Here is a 16,773-nt window from a genome sequence, read left to right as displayed (position 1 = left end):
TGGTGGGAATGGGGTGGAGTCATGAGTAGGGGTAGTGTTCCCCTCAGGGTTCTGGGGGCGGGGATGATGACAGTGGTATCTGTTGGGGCGTGTCAGCAGAATGCAGGTGAGTGGCGTTGGTGGGGGCGGAAGTAGTGGTGACCATGGCAATGGCGGGGGCAGAAGTCAAAAAGTGTGTGACATCAGCGATGATGTGAGGGGCGGAAGTGATGTCAAGTGTGGTGCATGAGGAATTGTGAGGGGTGGAGGTGGCTGTGGGAGTGGCCATGATGGGGGCGGAAGTGACATCATCAATCAGCGTGGGGGTGGCAGCTGCAGTAGCCGCATGGCTAATGACGTCCGAGCAGTTCCAGAGGCCAGGGGAATTTCCGGGAATGTTTGAGGAGCGCTGGTTATGGAGGTGGGTAGGTAAACGTTTGTTGTACTTACAGTTTTTGATGATTGAGATGGAGTTGAATTATCTCCTAGAACATCTCCAGGACACCCGCACCAATCAACCACACCGCTCTGTGGCCCAACCTTTCAACTCTCCCTCCCACTCTGCCAAGGACATAGAGGTCCTGGGCCTCCTTCATCGCTGCTCCCTCACTACCAGGCGCCTGGAGGAAGAACGTCTCATCTTCCACCTCGGAACACTTCAACCCCAGGGCATCAATTGTGGACCTCAACAGTTTCCTCATTTCCCATTCCCCCACCTCACCCCAGTTCCAAACTTCCAGTTCAGCACTGTCCCCATAACTTGTCCTACCTGCCTATCTTCTTTTCCACCTATCCACTCCACCCCCACCTCCCCCCGATCTATCACCTTCATCACCTCCCCCACTCACCTGTTGTACTCTATGCTACTATCTCCCCATCCCCACTCTCCTCTCATTATCTCTCCACCTTTCAGGCTCTCTGCCTGTATTCCTGATGATGGGCTTTTGCCCGAAACGTCGCTTTTACTGCTCCTCGGATGCTGCCTGATTTATGAGGCAGTTTGGTACTTGGGCAAATGGTAGGACAATAATCTCTCATACATACATGGATATAACTAATATGATAAGCATGTTCAACAATAATATAATTTTCAACATTAATGTTAATAGCATGTTTGTCATTAATTCTCTTAATGCATGACATCAAGTATCGAATATTTACCCTCGATCTTTCTTCTAGTTTAGTCATCATCACAACAATTGCACTTCGCTGCTCCCAAATCATCCGCCAAAAGTCTCCAAATGTCTCAGGCAGAGGACCTTGTGTTGCAATGTAGGCGTTTTGTTTTCTATAGCCATCGATATAATTGGAATTGGAGTAATCACTTCCTGGTATGCCTACAAAAGGAATTAAGGAAATGATGTTATAGGTCATAAAAGGTCCACAGAAAACACATTTTCTTTAGTTTGGTCTTGGAATCAATGTTGCTATAAGACAACAGAACATTCACAAGACAATGGACATGTATTTATAATGTGAGTACACTGTATAAGAAAATTTAAAGACTATCTTTCAAAAGATTAAATATTTAAAACCTTTGGAGCAATTTTTACACATGTTATTCCGAAGAAAAGATAGATGTAGTGACATGAAGTCTACTCAACAGTTGATATTATATCTCAACAATCTACAGCACCTTCAAAAATGCAGGTTTGCAGTAGGAATCATTTGCTAAATGGAACAAAGGGTATCACTTTTCGACATACCCGATTTATTAGATAAATGACTGTTCTGTTTCTGCAAAGGAAGTAATAAAGTATTATCTCCCTCTGCAGCATTTTTCATCACCTTTACAATGATAGGTGCTCATTTTTAGTTGAAAGTAATCCCAAAGTTCTTCAGACCCATCTGAGCAGTATACTTTCATTGTGACTGAGAAGTCATTCTTGAGCCTGCTCCCACATTGAACCAACATTCTTTCTTGTCAGTCAAAAGGAAGCTGTAGCTTTCAACTCAAAAAAACTCGTCTCTTCTGTTTTTACCTCTCTCCGACAGGGGCTTGTGCAGTGTCTGTCTTTTTGGATGAAGACCAAATTTGACCAGAGACTGAAACAACAATCAAATGCTGCCTGCACCATAAAGCATTGATGCTTCATCACAAAGAGTGATCAGGTATTATTTTCAAAAAATGCATAAACCTGGTCATGCCATCTAAGCAGAAGTCTCATTTTGCTTCAGTCACTGCCTTAAAGTGTGTATCAATAGCAGCACAAGCCGCATATAAACTATGCCAAGAGTTAATGTGATGCAAATTTATTTTAGGGTTGCGGGGGGGTGGGGTGGCTGTAAGGAAGATGAATTTTAGCCTTCACGTCCTTCCAAATATATGGTCAGCTCTACCTCATGCCAACAGAAAATCAGCCAATACATACTTCTATTGAAATTGCAAATTTAAATAATCTAAAACAAACCTTTTGATAAGACTATGATTTTTTTTAACAGCTGTCTGCTCCATTGTGAGAGATTCCTGGCTAAAAGGAGAAAGATTGTATGGCAAGACAAAAAAAATTGATCTGTCTCAGTCTCAATGGGCTTTGCTTCTTTGCATCAACTCCCTGGCTGGCAGTAAGCTTGAGCAAATGCAGCCAAAGTCTGTTTTGTTTGGCACAAAAAGAACTTTCAGTGCTGTACCAAGCTACAGATGCTGCCCATGTTTTCCACCGATAAGCCTCATCCACATCTCCATGCATTACTTCGAGTATCGTGACAGGGACAGATAAATCAAACAGCATATATTTTTCAGTGCTTTTTAATCACCAGGCACATTTTTGAAAGCCAATTTCATAGATTCAATCATTGAAATTGTCCAGCAAATGAGAGTTATGGAATACATTACAGGGGAGATTGCTGGTTGTCAAAATTCACATATGAATGGTTGAAGTTCTCATACTGTAAACCTGCGTTTGATTTTAACATTGGCGTTAACTGTTTTAAAATAAAAGAGTTGATGCCTCTGCAAAATTCCTGCATGTATTAAAACCAATTTTTGAACCAGGCTTACAATTTACATGCAGGGAAGAGACACAATGTGTGACAATTTTCTCTTGACTTGATAGAGTTTAGTCCAAAGTGAATATCGTGCCAGAGTTTCCAAACTGCATCGTGACAATCATCATCTCAAAATCCACAGGAAGAAACCAGCCCTTTTTAAATCAGAAAGTAGTTCAAATAAAAGCCCTCTTTAACATAATCAGCCTTTAAAAATGTTGACAAGATCCTGAAAAGTAGCAGAAGACAAGACAAAACTTTCTGTGCGGCAGCACCTATGTAAAGAAGCATGTTCCCTCAATGCTGTCAAGTTTAATCCCTACAGTCCTAGTTTGTCGTCTTGTGGACCACAGAGAGGTCCTGCATCCATGCAACACATCAAAATTGCTTTATGACTTAGATTAATATTCATTAATGACCATAGAATTAAAGGGCGATTGAAGATACTCTTCTATAAATGCAATGTGCCGTTAAATAAATAGCTAATTGATTTAAAGTTAATGCCAAAGGTGTTTTTACATGCAAAATTCAGTACAGTGCCAATGTTGATGGTATTAGGCAAGAACTTCCAAAAGTTGAATGGGAGCAGATGTTCGCAGGTAAGTGGACAGCTAGAAAATGGGAAGCCTTCAAAAATGAGATAACGAGAGTCCAGAGACAGTATATTCCTGTTAGGGCGAAAAACAAGGCTGGCAGGTGTAGGGAATGCTGGATGAGTGGAGAAGTTGCAGTTTTGGTTAAAAATAAGGAAGCATATGTCAGGTATTTACAGCAGAGATTGAGTGCATCCTGAGAAGAGTATAAAGGCAGTAAGAGTATACGTGAGAGAGAAATCTGGAGGACAAAAGGACATGAGACAGCTTTGGCAAATAAAGTTAAGGAGAATACAAAGGGATTCCATAAAGACATTAAGGACAAAAGGGTAACTCGGGAGACAATAGGACCGCTCAAAGTTCAGCAAGGCAGCCTATGTGTAGAGCCGCAGGAGATGGACGAGATACTAAATGAGTATTTTGCATCAGTGTTTACTGTGGAGAAGGATTTGGAAGATACAGAATGAGGGGCAACGATGGTGACATCTTGAAAAATATTACAGAGGAAGTGGTGCTGGCTGTCCTAAAACACATAAAGGTGGATAAATCCCCAGAACCTGATCAGGTGTACCCTGGAATTCTGTGGAAAGTTAAGGAAGTGATTGCTGGGCCTCTTGCTGAGATATTTGTATCATCCATAGTCACAGGTGAGGTGCCGGAAGACTGGAGGTTGGCTAACGTGGTGCCACTATTTAAGAAAGATGATAAGGAAAAGCCGGAAAATACAGACCAGTGTGCCTGACATCGATGGTGGACAAGTTGTTGGAAGGAATCCTGAGGGACCAGATTTACATGTATTTGGAAAAGCAAGGGAGAGTCAACATGGCTACGTGTGTGGAAAATCATGCCTCACTCACTTGATTGAGCTTTCTGAAGAAGTAATGAAAAGGATTGATGAGGGCAGAGAGGAAGACGTGATCTGTATGTACCTCATTAAGGTGGTCGACAAGGTTCCTCATAGTAGACTGATTAGCAAGGTTCGATTTCATGGAATACAGGGAGAACTAGCCATTTGGATACGGAACTGGCTTGAAGGTAGAAGACAGAGGGTGGTGGTGGAGGGTTGTTTTTCAGACTGGAGGCCTGTGACCAGTAGAGTGCCACAAGAATTGGTGCTGGGTCCACTGCTTTTCGTCATTTATGTAAATGATTTAAATGTGAACACAGGAGGTATAGTTAGCAAGTTTGCAGATGACACCGGACGAGCCAATGGGCTGAGAAGTGGCAGATGGAGTTTAATTTAGATAAATGTGAGGTGCTGCATTTTGGGAAAGCAAATCAGAGCAGGATTTATACGCTAAATGGTAAGGTCCTAGGGAGTGTTGCTAAACAATGAGACCTTGGAGTGCAGGATCATAGTTCCTTGACAGTGCAGTCGCAGGTCGATAGGATAGTGAGGAAGGTGTTTAGTATGCTTTCCTTTATTGGTCAGAATATTGAGCATAGGAGTTGTGTGGTCATGTTGCGGCTATACCGGACATTGGTGAGGTCACTTTTAGAATATTGTGTGCAATTCTGGTTTCACTCCTATTGGAAGAATACTGTGAAAAGATTTAGAAGGATGTTGCTAGGGTTGGAGGATTTGAGCTATAGGGAGAGGCTGAATAGGCTGGGGTAGTTTTCTCTGGAGCGTCGGAGGCTGAGAGGTGACCTTACAGAGGTTTATCAAGTCATGAGGAGCATTGGTAGGTTAAACGGATGTAGATTTGCTCACTGAGCTGCAAGGTTCATTCCAGACGTTTCATTACCTTACTAGGTAACATCTTCAGTGGGCCTCAGGCGAAACAATGCTGAAAATTCCTGCTTTTTATTTATATGTTTGGGTTTCTTTGGGTTGGTGATGTTGATAGAGTTCCGGTTGGAATGCCATGCTTCTAGGAATTCTCGTGCTTGTCTTTTGTTTGGCTTGTCCTAGGATGGATGTGTTGCCCCAGTTGAAGTGGTGTCCTTCCTATGTGAGGATACCAGCCACAAAAAGACATGACCCTCTCTCACTAGTCTCCTTACATACGGATGAGGAAGGACACCACTTCGACTGGGACAACACATCCGTCCTAGGACAAGTCAAACAAAGACACGCACGAGAATTCCTAGAAGCATGGCATTCCAACCGGAACTCTATCAACAAACACATCAAGTTCGACCCCATCTACCACTGTCTGAGAAAAGGAACAGGAAGTGACTTCACCACAGGAAATGACATCACCAACCCAAAGAAACCCAAACATATAAATAGAAAGCAGGAATTTTCAGCATTGCTTCAGCTGAGGCCCACTGAGGCCCCTAGCAGGGTAATGAAATGTCTGGAAATGAACCTTGCACCTCAGTGAGCAAACCTACATCCAAAACCTCAATCTGAGCTACAAATCTTCTCAAAACTTGGTAGGATAAATAGATAAGATGTTCTCCCTGGGGTGGGGGAGTCCAGAACTAAGAGCATTGGGTTAGAATGAAAGGTGAAAAAGAATTAAAAACCTAAGGGGCAACTTTTTCATGCAGATGGTGGTGTGTGAATGGAATGAGTTGCCAGATGAAGTGGTGGAGGCTGGTACAATTACAACATTTAAAAGGCACCTAGATGGGTATATGAATAGGAAGGGTTTACAGGGATACACACTCGATTAGTTTAAGATACCTGGTCGGCATGGACAAGTTGGACTGAAGGATTTGTTTCAGTGCTGTACATCTCTGTGACTCTATGAGTACAAGGCCACCAATATCATTCTGCTAACCTGGTAACTGCCTGGATAAGCATAAATATCCTGTAATTACATTTTATATACATCATAAGATGCCCCAAAATCTGCTTGACCAGAAAATATCCAAAGTATCGTGACATATACAAAAACTAAGCATTGTTTTTATATTTGCATTTGGGACGTAAACTTGGCTGAATTTGACATTCATCTTTGACACAATGAGGAGAGATAGGATCTTCATATGTCCCATGTTTTGGTCCATACTAAAGGAGTTTGGAGTTATCCTTGTGTAGTATTGTAGCACCACAGCTAGACTGAGGCTGCGAGGAGTGCGGGGCTATTCAGAAGCTCCAACTGAGAGTTTCCATTGGTTTTGGTCTGTTGAAACTAGCATGAAATTATCTTTGCAGTTTTGTATTGAGGAGGCTGTATCACAACACACAATCACATAGTTGGCTAGATTCAATGACAGGGGTTCAGTGTCACTGGGCAGAATATAACTCACTGCACTGTGACAGGTTTGATGGGTGGAGCCTGCCACTGCCCCAATTAAATCAATGGCGGGAAGGTTCATGGATGACTTTTCCACATCAGTGCCAACTGATTATCCTTCAGTGGGCCACCTTTGCCTTGCTGCTGATGCCCCTGACAACCCACCTTCACTTCCCTAACACCTCTCCCATCCTTACTTCCAACATTTAGGTCGATGGACAATTGCTGGCCTCAGGGAAGAGCTGCACTACCAGCAACGGTCGGCTCATGGCTATGAACCTCGAACTGGCCAGTAGCTCTCTGCAGGGCTGACTTTGTCCTCAAGCACCATAATCCTGGAGAAGGCCCATTGATGCCTGGTAATGATTTTTTGCCAACTTAATTCAATGGGCATTCCCAAAAAGGCCAGACAGGGCTCTCGATAGTGGGGATACTCCATCACCCTCATTTTCAACTATTCATTGGATCTCACTATGCTTATCCTGATATTCCAAAATTCCTTACATTCCGAGCAAGTCTCATAAGATTAGAAGATAGTGAGAAATGAGGAAGACAGAACGCAGGAAATTACAGGCCAATTAATCTAACATCTATCATTTGACATTGTCAGATCTATTGTGAAGGAGGTTATAGCACGGCACTTAGAAAATCTTAATTCAGGTGACATGATTTTGTGAAAGGGAAATCGTGATTAACTAATTATTTAGAATTCTTTGAGGAAGTAGCAGCAACGTAAATAAAGAGGAACCTGTAGGATTGTTGTCCGAGGATTTCCTAAAAGCCATTTGATAAAAGTATTGCATCAAAACAGGAGCTCATGGCATAGTGGGTAACAAATAATCACAGTAAAAGGATTGGTCAGCTTCTGGAAGCAGAGTGTAGGGACAAATGTGTCTTTTTCAAGCTGGCATACTGTGGAGTACCACAGGAGTCAGTATTTGGGGTCCCAATTATTTACAATCTACATCAATACCTTGGAAGAGGGACAGAATATATTCTTTGCAAAATTTGCAATGCCACAAAGACAATTTGGCAAATAGATTGTGAAGATGACATAAGGAGCCTGCAATGGGGTATAGACAGGGTAAGTGAATGAAAGAAAATAAATATAAGGTAGAGTATAATTTTGGAAAAGGTGAACTTTTATACTTTGGCAGAAAGAATAGGAAATTAGCATACTATTTAATTAGACAGCAACTGCAGAACTCGATGATACTGAAGGATTGAGGTGTCCTTTTGCATGAGTCAGATAACATTGGCCTGTAGGTACAGGAATAGATTAGAAAGGCAAATGGGTTGATGCAAGGGGACGGGAGTATAAAGTGGGGAAATTTTGTTCCCATTGTGCAGGACATGATATTCAGTGATTTACAGGAAACTAGGGGACACAGCTTCAAAATACAGAAAACTAGCCACCAGGATACATGAACATCAGCTAGCCACAAAACGACATGACCCTCTCGCACTAGTATCCTTGCAAACAGATAAGGAAGGACACCACTTCAACTGGGACAACACATCCATCCTAGGACAAGCCAAACAGAGACACGCACGAGAATTGCTAGAAGCATGGCAACCAGAACTCTATCAACAAACATATTGACTTGGACCTCATTTACAACCCCCTGAGAAAAAGAACAGGAAATGACATCACCACATGAAATGACATCACCAACCCAAAGAAACCCAAACATATAAATAAGAAGTAGAAATCAGCAGTGCTTCATCTGGTGGCTCACCCAAGATGTTACCTAGTATGGTGATGAAACATCTGAAAATGAACCTTCCAGCTCAGTGAGCAAATCTAGATCCAAAACCTCAATCTGAGCTACAAGTCTTCTCAAAACTCGCTATTTCCTTTTTATTTTTAGTTGAACAAATTTCTCTGCCAGCTTCTTTTTGAGAGCACCATTGTTGGCAGCTTCTTTGTAAAGACAAATGCAAATAATTCAGTACCTCAGCCATACCCTCTACCTTCGGAAGATGATTTCCCCTTTTTCTTGTTCCCAGTGTAAAGACTGGATGTTTTTAATTTTCTGCATTTTTGATTGCAGACTGAAATGGGAAGATAACTGATTTAAAGACAAGAATTGTTGACAGATAACAGCACTTTCCCCAAAATAAATTCCTGACATTCATTGTAAGTTTTGTTTACATGGCAGGGAGGTATAGTCACAGGTAGGCTAGAGATTGGGGTCTGTGAATAAATGGCGATTTGGGCGGCAACACGTAGTTGATTGGTCAGTGATTTAGTGACCAATTATTGATGAGAAAAGCTTTCTACCTGCCAACAGCTGCATGATTGGCTCTCTGGTAGCTGAACAAACTGAGGTGTGACTGCTTGGGCCAGAAGCCATTGGGGCTCTGGAAGGGAAGGAACTGCTTTTGCATTGTGACACAAAGCATCCCAAGCCTAAAGGTAACCGAGTTTACTTCCCTTTACTGTTTCTGCAAGTTGGGACGGAATTCATAACTCAGAGAACTTTACAGATGAATCAGTCACCCTGTACTTTCTGCAAACAAGCAACGTGGAGAAGGAGGATCAAGAAGCAGCATCTCAGCAAACCTTGTGGACCGAGATCACTGAATTGCCTTCCATGTCTTTCCCTCCACCCACTACACCCATGTTGTTTAGAATTTTAACTGTTAGACAGTTAACATTGACAGTTCACTACTGTTTATGTGAAGTTGGAATATATTTATTTGCAATACACATTCATTCTTATTAAGTACAAAAAGCAGGTCTGAGCTTACTGTTTGTCTAAAAGGCAGTTAATTGGGGAATTCTACTTTTAAAATTATAAACTTCAGTGATGACTCTGGGAATAGTGGGGCTTGATTTCCAGTATTCCACCCAATGGAATCTAGTAACTCTCGTTAAATGTAACACTAGTTGGCTCAATTTGTCTATCAAGATTTTTATACTATTTACAAGTTTTATACAAAGATATCCGTGTTTTATCATACGTAACTCAGTCATCTATTCTTAAATACGTTTTGCTTGATCTATTCCATTGTAAGAACTTCTTGTATTAGAGATTTTTAAGTCCAACTGCAGCAGTCTCGTTTTCCAGATTTTATAGAAAGAAATAAAATCTTCCATTTATATAGGACCTGGGGGTATTTCACATACCCTTCTGCCAATTAAGTGTTTTTTGAAGTGCAACAGAGTAGTATTTGTTTTATCGTGAAAATCAATCTTCATTCATGCATTTCAAGTACTCACAAACAGCTGGATGATTTGTTTTGATAACAGTGCTCAAAGGGTGAATGTTGGTTGAGATATTGAAGGAAAAATAGCATCTTCCAGTTAGATGAGATGCACCTAAGATTGCTGAGAAAACTAATGTCGAGGCTGTGGTCACAATATTCCAATCCTCCTTAGATGGAGGAACAGTGCCAGAGAACTGAAGGGTTGAAATTTAACACTGTTTAAAAAAGGCAATAGTAGGAAACCAGGAACTAATGGTAAGTTCCCCTCATGTCAGTGGCAGGGGAACCTTTAGAGAACTACAATAATGGAAAAATGGTCATTTTGTGAAAATATTAGTTATATCAATGAAAGGCAAATTTGTTCGTCTTAAAAAAAAAGTTCTTGGATGGAGTAATGGACAGGTTTCATTAATGTGATGTGGTCCATGGTGTCTGAACTTACAAAGTATTTTGAGAAACAAACCACATAGTTTCCCTTGGGAATAGACAGTCTTGGTGTGGATATGAAATTAGCAAGGAAACAAAAGAGAGAATGGTGGTAAATGGTTACTCTTAGACTGGAACAAAATGCATTGTGGTGTCACTCCAGAGACAGTTTAGAGTCAATGTTTTTTGATTTATTTTAAAGACCACAAATTGATTGTTCAAAGCAAAGTTTGAAAATGGTACAAAACTTGAAAAAGTAGTCAATAGTGAAGAGGACACAGATAGATTTCAGGAGGACACAGGCTGGTGAATTGGAAAGACCTATTACAGGTGAAATTCAATGCAGAAACTGCAAAGTGACTCAATGTGGACAGAAGGGCAATGAGAGGCAACAAAAAGCCTTGCACGTGTAAACTGAAGCACAAATAGAGATGTGGGGCTGGACGTTATCTGCCCCCATCCAGGAAAAATGTTAGGCCGCCACTTCTTCCTCCTCCGCCATGCTCAGTCATAACACCAGTTTCAACGGCCCATCCAGCACATGCAAATAAATAATAAAGGGTCAACTGAACTAGTGTGCATAGTTAAATAAATGTAGGAAAGGAAGAGAGAGGGAGCACTTCATTTGGGGGAAATGGGGTCCTGAGTGCATTGAGGATGACATCTCCCTCACAATTCCACTCCAACTTTCCTTCTGTACCACCAGTTTGACAGGCTAGACCCAACTCCTCTCCTGCACTCTGGTCTCCTTTCTTTGGAACCCCAGGAATTACCTTCTTGGGGTAGTCTAGATTGTTCCTAAAGCTTCTTCTTGCATACTGGCAAAGCCCACAAATGAGCTCCAGTGCTGATGGAAGTAATGCTGTGGCCAAGAATGGAACATCCTCCAATTTACTGCAATGCATTATGGTGGAGAAGTGGGCTCCTAAGGAACAAAGCAACATTCCTCCTGGGGTGGGAGAAGCAATGGGTTTATATCCAGAAATTGGCAATCACAGAACAAATTGTGATGTTGTTGTTGAAAAAAGGATCGGGGATCCTTGGTTTTGGAATTGAAGGGAGGGCCATACAGAATTAAAAATGTTAGATAAAATCTTGAAAAAAAAAAATGGCATAGGTTTATCAGGAGCTTGGTACCCAGACTGGGGCAAGGTGTAGAAGCTAAAAAGATAGAAATTATTTTGATCACATTAGGGAAGACTCCAGGGAGAATCTTAATTCGGCTAGTCAGAATTATGAAGGATTTCGATAGAGTAAAAATGTAGAAACTCAAGGGTAACAAGGGTAACTGTTGGACCCAGCCAGTGACACCCACATCCCATCAGTGAACAAAAGAAATATATTTTCACTGTCAAAAAATTTTGATTGAAGGCAATTGGCCAATGAGCCAGTGGTGAGATGAAGACAATTTATTTTGAAAGCAGTGAGTTACAACGGTCTCGAATTTACTCCCTCCAAGATCGGGCTGGCATATACACCCTACCTTCTGTCAAGGCCACAACTTTCCCAGTTGTTCATGAAATGGACAAAACGTTTACATCTCAGTTGTCTTTCATGTCAACTTGATATGAACTACTTTGACCTAACAGCATAGTGGTAGATGTTGTCTATATAGACTTCAGCAAAGCATTCAATAAGTTTCCACACAGTAGGCTGATTAGTAAGACTAGATCACTAGGGATCCAGGGTAGCTAACTAATTGGATACAAGGTTGGCATGAAAGTAGGAGACAGAGGGTGGTGGTAGAGGGTTGCTTTTTGGACTGAAGGCCTGTGAACAGTGCTGTGCCACAGGGATCAGTGCTAAGCTTTTATTTATATAAATCATTTGGGTGTGAATATAAGAAGCATGGTTAGTAAATTTGCAAATGACAGCAAAATAGGTGGTGTAGTGGATAGTGCACTCCGGACCTTGATCAAATGAGCCAATGGGCCGAGGGATGGCAGATTGAGTTTAATTTAGATAAATGTAAGGTGTTGCATTTTAGTAAGGCAAACTGGGACAGGAGCTATACAGCTGATGGTAGGGCCCCAGGGAGCATTGCCGAACAAAGAAACCTAGGGGTGCAGGTGCATATTTCCTTCAAAGTGGAGTCACAGGTAGACATGGTGGTGAAGAATGCGTTTGGTCAGAACACTGAGTATAATATTTTGGACGTCATGTTGCAGGTTTACAGGACATTGGTTAGGCAATGTTGCATACAACTCTGGTCATCTTTCTATAGGATGGATGTTGCCAAATTTGAGAGTGCAGAAAATCCTTGCAAGGATGTTGCTGGGACTGGAGGGTTTGAGTTGTTGGGACAGGCTGAATAGGCTAGGGCTTTTTTCCCTGAAGACTTGGAGGCTAACAGGTGATGTTATAGAGGTTTATAAAAAAAAATGAGGGGCATGAATAGGGTGAATAGACAAGATCTTTTTCCAAGGGTGGGACAGTCCAAAACTGGAGGGCACAAGTTTAAGCTGAAAGATGAAAAATTTATAAAGGACCTGAGGGGTAACTTTTTCATGTAGAGGGTGGTGCATCTATGGAATGAACTGCCACAGGAAGTGGTGGAAGCAGTTACAATTATAACATTTAAAAGGTATCTGGATAGGTATATGACTAGGAAGTGTTTAGCAGGAAATCGGCCAAATGCTGTAAATGGGACTAACCCAGATGTAGGATGGTTAGTCAGCGTGGAGAAGTTGGACCAAAGGATATGTTTCTGTGCTGTATGATTCTACCACTATTTCAAAATGAATCCATTCAACAGTGGCGTTCAGAATGAATTTGTTCTGAGGTTGACCAGGAGAAAATTTGCAGGACTACGGTGAAAACTAAGAGGAGTGACACTCAATACGGTAACAACTGAGAATGGCATGATAGATAAAATAATTCCCTGAGATCCTATGGCTCTGACAAGAACCTGAGCAGACAATCACACATTGCTCTTGTCTACAGATTTCATTTTAATGGAATTCTGTTTTCCATATAGGGAAGACTGAACAAAGAAATCAAGGGTGGTCAGCCTCCTTGGCTCTCTGGCTGAAAGAACTGAAGAGATTCACCACTCTCTGAGCAAAGAAATTCCTCCTCGTTTCAATCCAAAATGGCCTAGCCCTTATTCTGATACTGTAGTTCATTATTCTAAACTCAAACAGCCTTGGGGACACATACTTGTCAACTCCAATAAAAATATTTTTCATGCCTAGAAGAGGTTGCATCTCACTGTTACAAGCATAACCTATCTACTTTATCGAATATTATAAAAAAAAGCAAAGCTCTTACACTGGGATGCCTAAACTAAATGGATTTCCAGTTATAATAATGAGCTTCATTTCAATTACACACACATGGTGCAATGAACATCCATTAGATACTGAATATGTTAATTCCCAATAAAAACATGGAATGGAAAAATAGAATGCTCACAGGTCAATTCCATGGCAACTTGTCTCAAAACCTACAGCTGTCAAAGACATTTACATATTCAAAATGTAGTTATGCTATTATCACTATTGTGTTTTCGAAGGGTATACAATACTTTGTGATATGTCAGCAATCCAGTTTTTCCACAAGTACTTAAAACCTGTGAATTGTTTGTCAAAAATATATACATTGGTGAGAAGTCCAACATTTAGTTGATATTTGAAACAAGTAATTAGATTAGATTAGATTAGATTACTTACAGTGTGGAAACAGGCCCTTCGGCCCAACAAGTCCACACCGACCCGCCGAAGCGTAACCCACCCATACCCTTACATTTACCCCTTACCTAACACTACGGGCAATTTAGCATGGCCAATTCACCTGACCTGCACATCTTTGGACTGTGGGAGGAAACCGGAGCACCCGGAGGAAACCCACGCAAACACGGGGAGAACGTGCAAACTCCACACAGTCAGTCGCCTGAGGCGGGAATTGAACCCGGGTCTCTGACGCTGCGAGGCAGCAGTGCTAACCACTGTACCACCGTGCCGCCCACAATCATGCAGCTCTGATCTTTTTTCCGCACATGATGACCAATTCAAATTTGGGAACATTCCAGGTGAGGCACTGAGCTCCTAATTAGGAAAATCAGTTACCTGTGCTTATAAATTGATAACACTGAATTACTCTGTCTGAACTCTGCTAATACTTCACAGGGTCAGAGAGGTCATCAGCATTGAAAAAGGCCCTTTGGCCCATTGAATCTCTGCCAGTCAAAAACAACCATCTATTTTAATCCCATTTTCCAGCATTTGGCCCATAACCTTGTGTGCTGTGGATCTTCTAAAACACATCCATTTAGAATGTGAGCTCTACTGTAATGTTATTAGTCCAGCATTTATGTTGCAGACAGTTTAGAAAACTAGTGGCCATCCTAAAATTCACCACTGTGTTCAAGCTTCTTCTGCCTCAATCAATGGAAACCTCTGCAAAACTACCTTCTCAATGTTATCGCATAACAGTAGATCAAATTCATTTCATCACAGTTGAAATCATTCTGCACTTGTGCATATGCAGTATGCATAGTTGGTGTGGCGACTCAAACAACACAAAATAGCTTTCACAAGCAGCTGAAACAAAAACGGAAAGTTCTGCAGAAACTCAGGAGGTCTGGCAGCATTTGTGAAGAAGGAAGGGAGAATTAATGTTTTAAGCTCAATATGACTCTTCTTCAGAACTGAAGAAGGGACTGGAAAAGTGATGGATTTTATGTGCTGGAAGAAACAAGGGGCAGGGTGTGTGTGTGTGTGTGTAGCAGAACTGAAAGGTGCCCCACAGCAAAAGGAGTGCTAATGTATAATGATAGAGAGATATAGATGAGCAGCAAGGCTTTTGGTAGATGTTAGCAGCATTAAAAATGCCAAGTCTTCTGGTAAGGAACACATGCAATCACGACAATGGAGGGGAGAATGGAAGGGGACAATTAAAATGAAGATCAGAGTTCAGGGCATGATGTTGCTGAACTTAATGCTGATACATCAGGGCTGTGCCTAATTGGAAAATTAATCACTGCTCCTTTAACTTAAGATTCGGAGATGCCAGTGTTGGACTGGGGTGTACAAAGTTAAAAATCACACAAAACCAGGTTATAGTCCAACAGGTTTAATTGGAAGCACACTAGCTTTCGGAGCAACCCTCCTTCACCTGTTGGACTATAACCTGGTGTTGTGTGATTTTTAACCTTTAACTTAAGTTGAGCCTCACTGGAACACTACAGCAGGCTAAGGATAGAAATGCTAGTATCAGAACGAGATGGTTATTGAAATGTCATAACTGGATGATAGAGGTCATTCTTGCAGTCAGAGCAGTAATTCCAACAAGCAGTCTAACGTTTGGTCTCAATGTATTGAGACCACATTGTGAGCAAATCACACAGAAGATTAGATTGAAAGTATAAATAAATCACTGGAAGATGTGTTTGGGGCCTTAAGATGGTGAGGAGGAGCCGCTAAAGGGGCAAGTGTTACACTTTCTATGATTATATGAGGGAGTCGTTGAAGAGGTGTTGGAAGTGATGGATGAGTAGATCAGGGTTTCATGGAATGAACAGCCCCTGCAGAATGCTGACATCATGGGGAGGGGAAGACGTGTAAATCGTGATACCCTGTTGGAGGTGGCAGACAACGATCCTTTGTGGAGTGGTGGAAATTGAGGACAAGGCAGACCCTTTCACAATTCTGGGAGAGGTAGGAAGAAGTGAGCACAGAAATGTGGAAAACAGGTTGTAGACACCTTGGTTGAAGGGCAGGGAAGACAGGTAGGATGGACGGATAGAAAGTAGCATAATTCAAACAGATACAACAGTCTGAGAAACTGGGAAAATTGAATGGAGTCTTTATAGAAAGCAGAGTATGAGGAAGTAAAGTAACAAGGTAACTGTGGCATTTGTTGGATTTGTAATAGATATTGGTGGATATTTTTGGACCTATCACCAGAAATAGAAACAGTGAAGGGGAGGGATGATTCAGAGATGACCAGGTGACATTTAGAGGGGAACATAAATTGGAAGTAAAATTAATTATTCTTTTCAGTTCTGGATGAGAGTTGGAACACCTGTACTTTATCTGCAAGACCGATGCTGATTTTGAGGTTGCTTGCCATTCCAATGCACCATCTTGCTAACATTTTTGTCCTTGGCCTGTTGCAGTACTCCAGTAAAGCCTAATAAAAGCTGAAGGACCAGCAACTCATTTCCTGCTTATTGACCTTCTCCTATTCACAACAGAACACTTCTGGTCCCGGCTACATCCATTGTGACTTTCAGACAGATGTCTGAAAACTGAAGGGTAGGGTCACAACCTTCGCACATTGTCAGCATTCCCAGTTGTATGCTCAGTGCTTCACTCAGAGATCTTTTATTGCTGGATTAGACATGTCATCATTTCCACCCTCCTCAATTTGTTGGAGAATTT

General features: G+C 41.6%; 1 protein-coding gene across 44 annotated transcripts in view; it reads right to left on the bottom strand.

Moving 5' to 3' along the window:
• LOC122562121 (receptor-type tyrosine-protein phosphatase delta) overlaps positions 1–16,773 on the bottom strand; it is a 2,454,643-nt gene that overhangs the window by 64,982 nt on the left and 2,372,888 nt on the right. For all 44 annotated transcript variants that reach the window (XM_043714668.1, XM_043714784.1, XM_043714721.1 and 41 more), the window contains one exon: positions 1,141–1,316. In XM_043714668.1, coding sequence (XP_043570603.1) covers positions 1,141–1,316 — 176 coding nt within the window. The remainder of the gene's footprint in view (positions 1–1,140; positions 1,317–16,773) is intronic.

Source organism: Chiloscyllium plagiosum, chromosome 2 (genome assembly GCF_004010195.1).
Source record: "Chiloscyllium plagiosum isolate BGI_BamShark_2017 chromosome 2, ASM401019v2, whole genome shotgun sequence".
Taxonomy (NCBI): Eukaryota; Metazoa; Chordata; class Chondrichthyes; order Orectolobiformes; family Hemiscylliidae; genus Chiloscyllium; species Chiloscyllium plagiosum.
The sequence above is the reverse complement of the archived record's forward strand: the minus strand, read 5'-3'. Positions and strand labels throughout refer to the sequence as shown.